Source organism: Malus sylvestris, chromosome 11 (assembly GCF_916048215.2).
Source record: "Malus sylvestris chromosome 11, drMalSylv7.2, whole genome shotgun sequence".
Lineage (NCBI taxonomy): Eukaryota > Viridiplantae > Streptophyta > Magnoliopsida > Rosales > Rosaceae > Malus > Malus sylvestris.
Genome location: NC_062270.1, coordinates 20,040,228 through 20,054,142, shown reverse-complemented (window position 1 = coordinate 20,054,142; position 13,915 = coordinate 20,040,228). Strand labels below are relative to the sequence as shown.

The following is a 13,915-nucleotide window of genomic DNA, read 5'->3' as shown; positions in this document are numbered from 1 at the left end:
CCTCCTCCACTCCCACTCCAAATCTCTCTCTTTTCTTCTTTCTCTATCCTATTTTTTTTATTTTTTTTTTATTTTTTTCGTCTCTTGTAACATCCCACATCGCCCAGGGGAGCAATCCTTAAATGTATATTCTCATCCCTACCTAGCACGAGGCCTTTTGGGAGCCCACTGGCTTCGGGTTCCATCGGAACTCCGAAGTTAAGTGAGAAGGGGGCTAGAGCACTCCCATGATGGGTGACCCACTGGGAAGTTGCTCGTGAGTTCCCAGAAACAAAACCGTGAGGGCGTGGTCGGGGCCCAAAGCGGACAATATCGTGCTACGATGGTGGAGCGGGCCCGGGAAGTGATCCGCCCCGGGCCGGGATGTGACATCTCTCCTCCAATTCGCTCTTTTTATTCTTTAGGTTCTTTTTCTCACTCATCTTCTTCTTTATCTCGTCTGATTCTATCTCTTTTTTCTTTTTCCTTAAATCATATCTTACTTTCTTTCCTCTCTCTCCTCTTTCTACTTCTCTTGCGACCTCCTCTTTTTATATCTCTTTGTTATAGTTTAAGTCATAAGATTTAAAAAATTTAAATTAAAACCAATCAAGTTTTTGAGTCTTCAAAAAAACTGTTTTCAAGAAATGTTCTTAAAAAATGTTTTGAGAAATGATAAAAAATTTCAAATAGGATACCAAACAGGCCCTTAAATTTCGTCATCTAAACAGTGTAAGGGTAAATCAGAACTATGCATTTCTCCATCTCCTCGCTCTCTGTTTAATTTATCTTTAAAACAAACAATAAAGTTATCAAAGCAAAGCAACCCCAATTATTCAACAATCTGATCTTAAACTAAATCACATAACATAAACTAATGCTATTCTGTGGTACATTATTACAATACAAATCAGTCGAGAGGAAAAACAATGAAACTAATTTTAAACAAGGGACTATTTCTTTTAATCCATATATTCCCCATCTTAACTGGCCATTCAAATTATACCAACATAAGTGGCTACAAGATGTATGAATCTGGTAGAAAAGTAGTATACTGATGACTGGACCAGTCGATCAGTCAAGATAAGCGATTCATTCACTCGTATGAAGGAGAAAGGCATTCATCAACCATATCAACGAGGCCCGGGTTCTCCAAAGCTGCAGCCACCCGTTCCTTATCATTCAGTTGCTTATTAACTGCACACGTAAGAAAAGTAAAATCACGAATGCTAGACAAGAATTATCAAAAAATTTATTAAGATGCCTTTACCATGTTATTCGGAAGACTACTTCATCTAGGTTTCTTTTAAACGGATGTCAGTAACCTTTTGTTTTAGTAACGAGATGTCAGTAACCTTTGCAATGTAAGCTTGGTGTAGATGGAATGTGTTGCTATAAGCTAAATTGTGAATTGGTTTGAGAATCATATCAACGTATCATGAGAAATTCCACAGCCCAACCATGTGTCACAAAAACCCAGAGAGAGAAAGAGAGAGCGAGAGAGAGTACCGGCAGCTTCGGTTGCATGAGATCCCGGTGCCACCCTAATATCCACCTAACCACAATGAAAAGATTAAAAAATTAGCAGGCTTACAAAGGCTGAGACTTAATCAGTACAATAGAGAAGAAACAAAAGGACCATCATGAATCATAGGCTGACAATACTGAGCTATTCCAATTTGGAGTAATATGGGGCGTCCAATAATTTTTTCTAAACAGCGTCACAAGAGTGTTCAAATGGTCAAATAGTTCACAACAATACATGAAATTTGGAGGCATAGTTAACTACTTGTTGCCGATCAAAATTTATTTTCTACACTTATGTCAGGTGGTTGCCGTAAAATATTTCTTGAGTATGTGTTTGTGTGCCTACATGTTTATGCATTTATTCTTGGATTGTACATCGAGCGTGGACATATCAGAAGATGCCCTTAAACACTCATTCTCTTTAACAAACAGCACAAAATGATGCTTTCACAAAATTGAAACTTCAGAATGCCTTTTAGCATTTTATCAGAAAAAGTAAATAGATAAGTGGACACAAAAAGACCCGCAAAAGGCAGACTCTAATTGTTACTGATTTTCAACCAAATTTGAGAGCCTACCTATATAGTTATTCCAACTTCCAGGCATCAATCAAAAGCATACTATCGTGACCAAATACAGAGTCTATCTCCACTACGTGTTGCGACCTATGAGGTAAGCTAAACATCAAGATATTAAATCAACCAAATAACAACATAGGAAAGGTTCATCATATTATCACCCTGTTGTAGAGAAACACATCTTAAGCAATGTCTTCCCCGCTTCCACTCTTATTCACCCAACATAAGACATGGTGAATGACTCTTTTGTATGTATATTATAGTATTATAATGCACAATAATATGACTCTCCAAACAAACCCCTCTCCATTTTTTTACCCAAATCTCATAAATTAAACAGACAGTTACATTTTACATTCATCTCAACAGCTTAAAAAACAGTACTATTATACGGGCAGAAATTCAATTTGATGGAGTCCTGGTATTCACTCCCAATTTAACCTATATTACATGGTAATAGAGAATAATGTGAATCCAATTCAACAAGAAGATAAAGATCGTACCTTGTAACGAGAAGGCAAGCTCCTTAAGAGTTTAACACGTAAGCAAAGACCAATAACTGTTGCCATACTACAATGTTCCACGGTAGGAGTAAACGTGACCCTGAAGAAAACAATCATCATTTAGCCAACAGGGTTCAAAACATAGCCAGAATTAGGCAAAAGCCTATTTAAAATGAGCATAAAAAGGTCTGTCTACCTGACGTAGCCACAGCCATCATCGACTTCAATTGCATCTTCGGTTATTACTTTGAGCTCCTCCAAAGAATAAGGGTGTTCCGGGTCCTTTATATCTCTAATATGATTTAAGAATTGTTAAGGACGACTAAATTCATCGCGGCATACAAGACAAAACATAAAACTACTTTCGAAACTGATTAAAGTACAGCAATTAAGTTAATCAATGGATTAATATTCGTTCATAGAAACAAAAAATTCTTCTCGGCATACACATAGATGCTTCATATACACTTACAGTAAAATGCATAAATACAAGTATATACAGAAAGGATATCAAAAATCTCTTGCTGGTCAATGGCTTCAACGGCATATTCATCGGCAGCAGCACTTGGAACGCTACGAACCCGACGCTCTTTCTTTTCGTAGATGACCGGATTCGCATTTATTAACTCAGACACCATTTTTTCCTTAAGCAAAAACAACAGTAAACAAAATTAGAAACAAAAAGCACACCAACGTCAACGTGTGAAAAGACATGGATATGAAACAGCTAAAACTTTTGTTTTCCGTTACAGACACTGTTGAAACATTAAACAGTCGAAATTGTTTGTTAAATATATACATAGGTGTCTCTGTGTGTGTGTGTTGATACAGATATCCATACGAGGTTTAGCAGAGATTAAGGTTGCTGATAATTTAACCAGAAATTAATATGAGAAGGAAGACCGAGAGAGAACTCCAACCTCTTTCGCTTTACGTCGCTTTCGTCAGGCTGTCAAAATTGCGGATTTTGATGGCTTGAAGAGCGACGGAGGGAGAGGCTGTGGGCGGATAAGGGCTGAGAGAGGAGGAGGTTGGTGGAGGGGGGAGGGGGAACCTTTATTTTGGGCTGGCGGTGGTGTCGGAGGAGGGAGGAGCGAGGAGGGAGATAGAAAACCTGATCGAGGGATCGGGTGTTGGATGGTGAATCGTATTCCCTTCCCAACATCATCTATTTAAATTATAATTTATAAAGAAAAATCCTGGATACTCTCTTAAAAGTGGAATGACACAATTCTATACCAAAATATTCTAAAGCATTATGCAAAACATATGCGATGGTGGAGAGTTCACGAGGAGTCTCCTTAACATTTTTCTTTTATAAAGCATATGATTTGGTTGATAATGATTAAATTATTACTTAGGATAAATTGCCAATTTAGTTTCTGAATTATCATCTGAGTAAAAATTAGGTCTCTAAACTATTTTTTTTCAAAAAAATTAGTCATTGAATTATAAAAATCTGTCAATTATATATTCGAAGCTAATATATTCAGTTTTCCATCCATTTATGTCACATTACTTGCATGTGATACATATTAGAAGGTAGATTGGTAATTTTACGTAAAGAAATAGTGTATGGAGTTAACTTTAAAATGTAAATTAGACGTTAGATTCACAACCTATATGAAATGTTAAGGGCTATTATAGGCGAGACAAGAACGGTAATACACTATAAAGTGTGTCAAGTTGTAACAACCCGTCCCGAAATTTACGGAACAAAAGGGCACTGTTGTAATTTCATGTTGGTTAAGGAATTCTTTGGTTTAAAACATTGTTTTGGGTCTTAATAGGTGTGCCCATGAGGGGCCAACCTTTGGTTTGTGTCCCCCGAGGCCCAAGGCTCTCTCTCTCACAATTCTTTCTTCTCCCTCACTCTCCCTTATCTCTCCCTCTCTCGCACAGACTCTCCCCTCCCATTTCCCGACGACACCCACACACCCATCTACCTTAACAAAGACGATAATAGCAACACTCACCACCATCCTTCTTTCCCTGCAAATTCCAAGGAGTTAAGATTGAGGGAGGATCACCTTAACCTCCCCATGGTTACCCTTACTGTGCAGCTTCCTTCTCCAGTGAGTTTCCTTCTTTCCAACGTGAGGTAAGCATCGAGAAATCTCTACCTCTCCATTTTTATGTCACATGGCATCAAATGAGGTGTGATGAGTGTTGTTGTACACAGAAACAAGACGGGGAAGCACTCCCCAATTTATGGTGAGGACGCCGACTGTTGCAAGCACTTTTCCGACTAAATCGGACCACGACTTGACCTGTTTTTCGGTATAAAATTACTCCCATCTCTTTGAGCTTCAATTCCATATATATTTTGTCGTATGTTAGTGGTGTTCCGAGCTCCGTCAGATCTAGAGAAGTTCTCGGCCGTGTTCTGGCCTTCTTCTTCTTGAGGTCCGGCGACCCACCTAACAAACCGGTGGCCTTTTAAGGCCCAACCCTAAAACCCTCTATACCCAACCCAATTAGCCTTTAACCCAAAACCCTTTTAGTTTAGGCCTTTGGGTCCTATAGGACTCGGGCCTTATGCCCGTTAACCTTTTTATTTTATTTTCTAAAACCCAAAGGCATTGGGCGAAGCTTTCAAGCCAAGCCCCTTATATAGAACCCAGGGCCCTCGGCCTGTTTAACCCTAAGCCCAATACCCTTTAACCCATTAGACCCAAACCCTTTAGGCCCAACCCAGTTGACCCAGATGGAATATTCCGTTAGGGAATATTCTCTGGAATATACTTTGTGTTGACTTTTTCGAAATTTACACGGGACCCTTCTTAGGGTAATTCGACGTCCTGAATCCGTTTTTGACGTCCGTTTTCCCAAATTCAATAGTTTTGATAGAGTTTTATTAATTGTACCCTTTATGTGCATTGGTGCATATATTGTGGCGATTCCGTCTTCGCTAGTTTTGCATGGCTCTTCTGCGGCAGAGTATCAATGAGTGGACCCATTCAAAAATGCATGTTTTAATATTAGAAATGCATACAAGAAAAGCATGATTAATGACTACGTTTTATGAAATGTTTTACAAGATACTATGCTTACTGAGAATATTTTGGAATACCATATTTTATCAAACTCATGTTCTTTGTGGTATAGATGATGGATGATTTTATAATGCTTATGAACATGCTTTTACACACTTCTTTATAGTATAGATGATGGATGACTTTATACTATGAAGATGTTTTTGAGATATGTATACCTATGTTTGGAAAGACTATGTTCAATGGTTTTGTGCGTATCTAGTGGTTATTGTTCTGCCTACGGGCGAGGGAGAAATAAGGCTGAGGGAGATATATGGTTGGCAGGAGGTATATGTTAATGGCTTCGGGCCGAGAGATATTGATACTGATACCACTAACTAGCACACTATATATGAGATATGTTTCATGAAAGATTTTATGGCATGCTAGGGTTTTCAGAAAACCTATTACATATTATGCTATTGTTTTCATTAAACTTTGGGGGTTAGTATGTTGATAATTGTTTCAATATTTTATATATATATATATATATATATATATATATATATATATGAACTTGGTCCACTCATGTTTGTTTTGCGCTCCCTTCGGCATCGGCATCTTCGAGTCCTCTCGATGGAGGACCCACTCCTTCGCTCATTCAATTTTATATTATTTCTTTTTAGTGTTCTAGTTAGTTGTATGCTCTGAACAAGTTCCTAAGTTGCATATTCATTATATTTAAATTTATAAGTCTGATTTCTTCATAGTTCTCATGCATCCTAATATGGCTTCGTCACCTTCGGGTGTCGGCCAGCACGTGCCTACCCTGATGTTTGGGAGAATATCAGGGTCGGGTGTGTCACAAGTGACTTAAGTTGACAAAATAAAAAGGATAAAATAGCTTTGAATATAATATTAGGGATGAAATTAGCAATTTTAACTAATTTAGGGACTTATTTTACTGAAAAATAATTCAGGAACCTAATTTTCACTGAGGTGATAGTTTAGGGGCTAAATCGACACTTCACCCTATTACTTAATTATTTGATTAATGTGCTTATATTTCTATCAGTGACACATCATATAGTTAATAATTGTGATTTAGAAAATGGTATTCCTAACATTTTCCTTTTTTAAGCCTAACAAGATTGTTGGAAAAAAAAAACATCTAACAAGACTTTAGGGCCTGTTTGGTATCTAACTTAAGAACATAATTCAAACTTTTGATTTCTTTCTAAAAACACATGTTTTGATTTAAAAATTTTAAATTCAAAACCTTGTTTGGCATGCAACTTCTCAAAACTAATCCAAAACAGAAAAAATAAATGCCTAGGCCAGACCAATTTCTCGACCACCGCATCCCTCCCCTCCCTGGTGACCCATTTTACTATTTACCAACTCCTTCCTCCAAACTCACGCTGACAGACCAAGGTTGGTCAAGTTGGTGATCTCAAATCTGAGTTCCAACGACCTCCAAAACCAATGACTATTTGTTGCCGTCGATTTATCTCGGTCAGAGGAAGAAGGATAGAGGTGGTGGCTATGGTGAATGCAAGTGGGAAGAGATTGAAGAGGCAACACAGAAGAGAGAGGAGGTGAGAGACTGGAGTGAGTGATAGAGAGAGAGATGGCAGTGAGTGGCATAGAGAGAGAGAGGAAGAGAGAGGGGGGGGGAGTAAGTGATAGAGAGAGACAAACAAAAGTGAGTGGTGAATCCCAAAAAATAAAATGTTTAAAACACACTTTTTGCGTTTTCAACAAATAGGCTTTGTGTTCAAATATTTTTGAGTTGTGGTTTTGAGAATTGTTTTCAAATCAAATACCAAATAAAGACTTAAATTTGTGACTCAAAACTTGTTTTTGAGTTGAAAACATTGGATCCAAATCAAATACCAAACGGATCTTAGATTTCTTTTGTGTTTTGTTTTGTAAAAAACATAGGATTATGAGTCTTTGCATTTAGATCTAGAGTGAGAAACTCATGCCATAAAGAATTAGGCAAGCAGCAAGTTAAACTACAAGTCAAGATTCAGACTGTGACTATTGCAACCCACCTTTTCTCCTGCTCAGAGCAATTAGAAGGAGCCTCTAATTAGAGCTGTAAACGGGTTGGGTTTATTGGGTTTGGGTCGGGTTCAACCCGACCTGTTAAGTTAACGGGTCATCCGAACTCAACTCGTTAAGCTAATGGGTCACCCGAACCCGACCCGTTAAGATAACGGGTCACCCGTTTCACCCATTAACAACTATTATTATTATTATTATTTTGCATAGAGTTTATATTTTGTTATTAAGACTTTACTGAAATTACTAAAACATCCTCAATTAACGGGTGTTAACGGGTTGATCCAAAGTGACCCGTTATTTAACGGGTTGTTAATGGGTTCACCCATTAGCTACCCGACCCGTTAAGCATCAATCCAAATACTAATATTAACTGGTCGGGTCGGGTCATGCTAACGGGTCGGGTCCAAAATACTAGGTCTACCTCTAATCAAAGGGTGAGAAAGTTTATTAGCTTGGCAATGAATATTGCTGAAGGAATATCCTAGGCAATAGTTATGGTTCTTCAATAACCGTTCCTATTAGAAAAACATTCTTGATTCTTACTTTAAAGAGCCCCCATCTTAAGCAAAGAATCATTCTCGAACTAGGGGTGGGTTCAAAAAATCGAAAACCGAAAAAAACCGAACCGAAACCCGAACCGAGACCGAAAAAAACCGAACCGAAAAAAAAACCGAACCGAAAGTGTAAAACCGGACCGAACCGAATGTGGTTCAGTTCGGTTCAGTTTCTGGGGTTCGGAAACCGGACCGAACCGGACCGAACCGATTAATAAGCAAAACGACGTCGTTCAGAGTACTTCAGTTCACTCTCTCTTCACTTCAGTCTGAAAGACTGAAACCCTAAACATATCCATTCCCTTCCCTTTCCCTTATCGACGCCTCCCTCTCCTCTGTACTCTCACTCTGGACCATCTCCTCCCAGCTCCGCCGCTCTTCCGCTTCGTCTTCTTCCTTCCCAGTGACCTGCGACCTGTCTCACACATCTCTCGCCGACGCGACACCGTCTCACTCTCGGTATCTCACCCCCTCTGACCCGTGACTTGTGACCCGCGCACGACCCACGGCTTCCTCTCGCCGTTTCGAGTCTCGACCAACAAATTCCCTCCTTTGCAAGGTTAGTTTGTGATAAATTTTGGATTAATTTGTGATAAATTTTGGTTCTGCACTGTGATGCTTGCTTGTTCTGCACTCTCAAAAGTTGTCACAGTGCATTTGGTTCTGTTTGGTAGGTTGGGAGAAGTTAGGAGAATTCTGTTTGGTAGGTTGGGCGTGCTCTGGAGATGGGTGTTGTTATCTGGCACAGAAGCTACTTGATGTGAATTTGAGTATGTTGTAATTTCATATAGAATTTTTTTTGTGATTTTGTAATAACGAGATTAGTATAGAATTTTGTTGCGGCTTCATTTTGATTTGTCCTTGAGAAAGATGATTACGACTCTACTAGTTCCAACTGATACTACAGTGCATAGTTGAACGTGTGCATACAGCTTTAGCTTCTGATGTTTAGTTCGCCTTTTTGTGATTTTGTATTGGACATATTCTTTTGATTGTTAGTTTTATTTTGACAGTTCTCTCTTTTGGTTTTGATCCAGATTTACGGATTCTCTTGGGTTGTATTGGTGACCATTGTCCTGATTTTCAAGGTTTGTGCTAAGAAATTTATCATCGCCCCTTTTGTTTTGCATTCTTTGGAGGGGGAAAAAAAAAAAAAACCGAAAAAAAACCGAAACCGAACCGAAAAAACCGAACCGAAAAAAAAACCGAACCGAAAAAAACCGAAAAAAATTTGGGCCGAACCGAACCGAAATTTCGGTTTGGTTTCGGTTTTGGCAAAAAACCGAACCGATAAGAACCGAACCCAGCCCTATCTCGAACTACGAAAAATCACACATTGAGCAACTTAGCTTCGACTCAAATATTAGTCGACCTAACTTAGTTCCGACCTTAACTGAAACGGTATTTTGGGCCTTGTCTTCATGCTTGGCCTTTTATGGCTCCACAATATTTTACACCACAACCTTGGGCTTTGTTTCACCTTGGCCTGTAATATTTTCGTTTAACCCAACAATTACTGTCATATTATGTGCTACATCAGTTCGTATCCGAATGCATATTAACTGTATGCTCTCTTTATTGGTTAGGCACGGAATTAGAATCCACATTTCCATCTTGTTCTGAAGAAATGCATATGGAGTTGCAATTTCTTCATGATTTCTTGGTTACAAATGCACTCATGCTTTTCACATGAAGAGATAATGATAAGTTAGCTCCTAACTACTCAACTCAACTCAACAGCGGTACTTATATACTTTCAGCTCTTCCACTTGGACTTGAGAGTTGAGTTGAGATCACAATGTACAAGAGTAAGCTGCAGGAGGTCTGCCATGGGAAGCAATGGGGGTTGCCAACATACACGGCCATGAAAGACGGACCGGATCACAACCCTTGCTTCAGGGCCTCTGTTTCGGTCAATGGCTTCTCCTTCGATTCCCCGGTTGCTTGCAAATCGTCCAAACAAGCCCAAAACCAAGCTGCCATGCTCGCTTTCTTTCACTTCACCTCTCCACCTTCTTATAACCTTTCTTATGGCACTGGTATGTACATGTCAAACCGTGATTTAACTTGCGTTGTATTTAATGTATAAATTAATTAGTCTCCAAAATGTATAATTTTGCGTTGCCACCACATACAAACATATTTCCAGTAAAATTATGTAAAGAATAGCATGCATAGTATGTAATCCTACCTAAGGGAAACCAATCTACAATATTAAAGATGAGGAAAAAGGAAACAATTTTGTAGAAATCAAGTTAAGAAAACACTAGGGATCCGCCGTCATCTTGACAATCCTATAAAATTCTCCCAATTACTTATGACCTACATGCATATTTCGAAGGTTATGTTTTCCTAATATACGCCGTCTGTGGTATTCAGATCAAATCTAAACATGCATGACTCATTAAGCTTTGTAAAACCTTTTGAAAAACCATACCACCCTTAAGATATGACATTCATCCTAAGTGAACTTGCACATATTAATCACAAGAAGCCTTCGTAAATTTCAAAGACATACCTTCAACCAAAATTGTATCAAATTACTTTTCTAAACATCCTAATGGTAGCGAATCATCAAGATAATTAGATTGTATAAACCGGTGATTAATAATTCGAAAACCTACATGCATATAATCATAAGCAAATTGAAAAGATACTACATATTCTTGCTAAGACTCGTGGCCTCACCTTAGCAAAAAGAGAATTAATTACGCATATTCATAATAAAAATCATATAGTTCTTTATTGAAATAATAAAAGATCGAAAACACCTTGAATGAAAAAGTTTGAAAATCTCTACACTTGGCCAATTTCCTCTCTCAAACAATGCACGGAGAAGAAGTATTCTCTAACTAGGGCCAGCCAAGCTCTTTTTAACCTAGTAAAAATTAAATCCTCCTAATAAAAAGTCTTCCAATCCAACTAGGAAACTAAATACTAAAATAAAATAGGAAATATAATCCTAAATTAAATGGTAAAATTCGCCTAAAATATGCATAGCCACGTTTTGGACCCCTAAACTGCTCCAAAATCGGCCCAATATAGCTGGATATAAGCTTTGAAATATTTTGAACACTTCTCCAGAAGGCTACGAATTCATCAGATTTAGAGGTCATCTTGGGCTCCAAAAACGCAATTTAAGCCCAAAAATGTCATTTTCCAGCACTGCACATTGCTCTTTTATTCCATCGCCAGAAAATAACCGCTTCATAGAAAAATTCCAAATTTTGACACGAACACACCAAGAGACACATGAACGCCCTCCAATTTGAATCACTTCAAAATTCGTCCGTTTGATCATGTTTTCCTCCAGAGGAAGTCGAATGTCCTATATTGAAAATATAAAAAAAAGTATCAAAATTCTACCAAAATAATTCCCGAAAACATACTAACAATAGGGTGAAATATATAATATGAAATTGAATCATCAAGTACTAATAACGAGTCCCAGTTTCTTGGTAGCCGGGGTGACCAAGAGACTATTTTCGCAAAGGAAAACTAATGAAAAGGGCTTGAAAACTTTGAGTTTTAACGATAAGGACAAAATAAAGGTAAAAGTGAATAGTACCAAGTTTGACTTTTTAGTGTAAAAATGTAGTTTTTCGTTAAAGTGAACAGTATCGTGGGCTTTTCGTTAAAACTCCCTTTTCGCAATACTGCTCTGCAGAATACATGCACTGTAAACCTGTAAATCATCTACTAAACGATGAAAAGTGATCTCTTTATTATTACTTTGAATACATAACAGTAGACAATCAAGCACATTTCAACTTGGCAAACTTAATCTAACTTAAATGGAACTAACATTTCATATACATTTCCAATTCACAGCTGATCCAGAGGTGTACAACACTTTGCAGGAGGCAGAGCGCGCAGCTGCAAACACTGTTTTGATGTCACTGTCAGAAGACAGCTCCCGAATTAATGCAAGTTCTCGAAACTAGTTGCTGTCATTTCTTCTCTCAATTTCCAGTGGTTGCAGACATGAATAATATAAGTTTTCTTACTTTCCTTGTACAGGATGAGATGGGACATTACAAGAATCTTTTGCAGGAGTTAGCTCGGGAAGAAGGCTTTTGCATGCCGACATATAAAACTGTGAAATCTGGTGCATCTCATATGCCAACATTCTCTTCCACTGTGGAGTTAGAAGGTGAGCAGTTCTGCGGGAAAGCAGGGAAATCCAAGAAACAGGCGGAGCTGAGTGCTGCAAAGGTTGCCTATATTTCGTTAAAAAAGCGTAAGTTAAATTACTTCTTTCTTTTCTGATGATAGCATTCGGTTGTTTCATTTTTGTGGCAGAAGCAAGGTTCTTATGGTTTTCATTTAGCATGAGCATGCACTACAAACAGAAAAGTCGTGTATATTCTTCTGCTGCATATGAATTTTTTTTCTTTCATACTTACCTGGCAAGGCAGGGTATAATGATCTCAAATTATTCACTGTGTGATAGACATCAGGTGCGTAAATGATCTATCTGGCACGCCAGATGGTTTTTGACTCGTTACTTGGACTTAGTTGACTTGCCAGTGTTTGATTTTAATCATCTGGATTTAGGGAAACAATGTGTTACGTTTACAACATTTCGCTTCACAATGTTACGTAGAATTTAAATTTTTGTATCCAACTTCGGAGTCGTGTTTGCTTCAGTGCTTGTGCTTATTTTCATATGACAGAAAGTCAATGATGTTGTACATTGAGAAGCTAGGTTAATTTCTGTTAGGTGGATTGAGTCGGAGTACTAAGCTGAGTTCCCCCCATGTATTAGAAAGTGCCATCAAAACCACTCAAAGCTCAGACTTGACCATTTCTGTTGAGTCACTTGAGAATCTCATACACGAACATCAATCGGTTTTATCTCCAGCTATCAAGTATGAGGACCGTGCTAACGAAACTAAAGGTGACATCTTCATCTAATACCTTGCATCTTTCTACCAGTTTTTGTTCAGTTGGCTTTCAAATTGTTTTACCATTTTTCTATGAACGCATTGCTATCAAGGTTCAAGAGTCAGTCTCATCAGAAAATTCATCATCTCATGCAGAAGTGCTAATGGATAACATGAACAAAACCGGACAGTCTTCCTCATGTTCTGAATCGATATTCCCTTCAACTGAAGAAAGCGGTCCCTCTCAAACATTTAAAAAACTGAAACCTCCTGCTGATGTTTCAATTTCAGATACAAATGGATGGAAAGGTGGTGGACTGAAGAGTTACTTGCTGTGCCACAGGGTTAGAGTTTACAACCAATTTCCAGATATTTCACTCCCTAATCACATAACGGTGCTGCCCATTAGTGATGACAAGTGGGTTCCCTTCATCCTGGAGTTCCCAAATGAAGAAAGCAATTGAGTTGTGGAGACGGTTCTAACTTTTACCAGAAATGGTCTTCTACACGACAGACTTAGTTTTATGTTTAATTCTACACGGATACTAGAATAAATTTTATGTTTAATTCTCAAAACTGATGGCAAGTAGCCTTTTCTTGTGCTCATCCCCGTTTGCATTAGTCTGATAACCATATGAGTTATAATAAATTGCATTCCTTTTGCTCACTGATTAGAAGCTTCGGTAATACTGTATCTGGTAACAAGGAAATGATCAATTCTTCCTGAAAAGAGAGAGTTTTGTTCGGATGAAGTTCATATTTATACCAGTCAATTTCCGGTACTCGTTTCTGCAAGGAATGAATGCTTTTATGATAGGAGTACATAAACACATCGATCATAAT

General features: G+C 38.2%; 2 protein-coding genes across 10 annotated transcripts; one reads left to right on the top strand and one right to left on the bottom strand.

Annotated features, from left to right (window-relative positions):
• Positions 1 to 811: 811 nt before the first annotated feature.
• LOC126588277 (protein AE7-like) lies at positions 812 to 3,742 on the bottom strand. Of its 3 annotated transcripts, XM_050253358.1 has the most exons (8): positions 3,508 to 3,742; positions 3,099 to 3,231; positions 2,784 to 2,889; positions 2,588 to 2,687; positions 1,489 to 1,534; positions 1,335 to 1,371; positions 1,250 to 1,304; positions 812 to 1,176 (listed from the first exon to the last, which is right to left on the bottom strand). In XM_050253358.1, the coding sequence occupies exons 2-7, from the start codon at positions 3,223 to 3,225 to the stop codon at positions 1,286 to 1,288; spliced, it is 435 nt and encodes a 144-aa protein (XP_050109315.1). In that variant the 5' UTR covers positions 3,226 to 3,231; positions 3,508 to 3,742; the 3' UTR covers positions 812 to 1,176; positions 1,250 to 1,285. The 3 variants fall into 3 exon arrangements, 2 of the variants coding, with proteins under 2 accessions (XP_050109315.1, XP_050109314.1); XR_007611391.1 differs by having other exon boundaries at positions 1,250 to 1,371; XM_050253357.1 differs by lacking the exons at positions 1,250 to 1,304; positions 1,335 to 1,371 and having other exon boundaries at positions 3,508 to 3,737.
• A 655-nt stretch (positions 3,743 to 4,397) lies between these two features.
• Positions 4,398 to 13,739, top strand: LOC126588223 (double-stranded RNA-binding protein 1-like). 7 transcript variants are annotated; one of them, XM_050253297.1, is made up of 6 exons: positions 4,398 to 4,662; positions 9,947 to 10,225; positions 12,018 to 12,112; positions 12,207 to 12,426; positions 12,910 to 13,086; positions 13,229 to 13,739. In XM_050253297.1, the coding sequence occupies exons 2-6, from the start codon at positions 9,985 to 9,987 to the stop codon at positions 13,534 to 13,536; spliced, it is 1,041 nt and encodes a 346-aa protein (XP_050109254.1). In that variant the 5' UTR covers positions 4,398 to 4,662; positions 9,947 to 9,984; the 3' UTR covers positions 13,537 to 13,739. The 7 variants fall into 7 exon arrangements, with proteins under 7 accessions (XP_050109254.1, XP_050109255.1, XP_050109249.1 ...); XM_050253298.1 differs by having other exon boundaries at positions 9,927 to 10,225; positions 12,955 to 13,086; XM_050253292.1 differs by having other exon boundaries at positions 9,927 to 10,225.
• Positions 13,740 to 13,915: the final 176 nt, after the last annotated feature.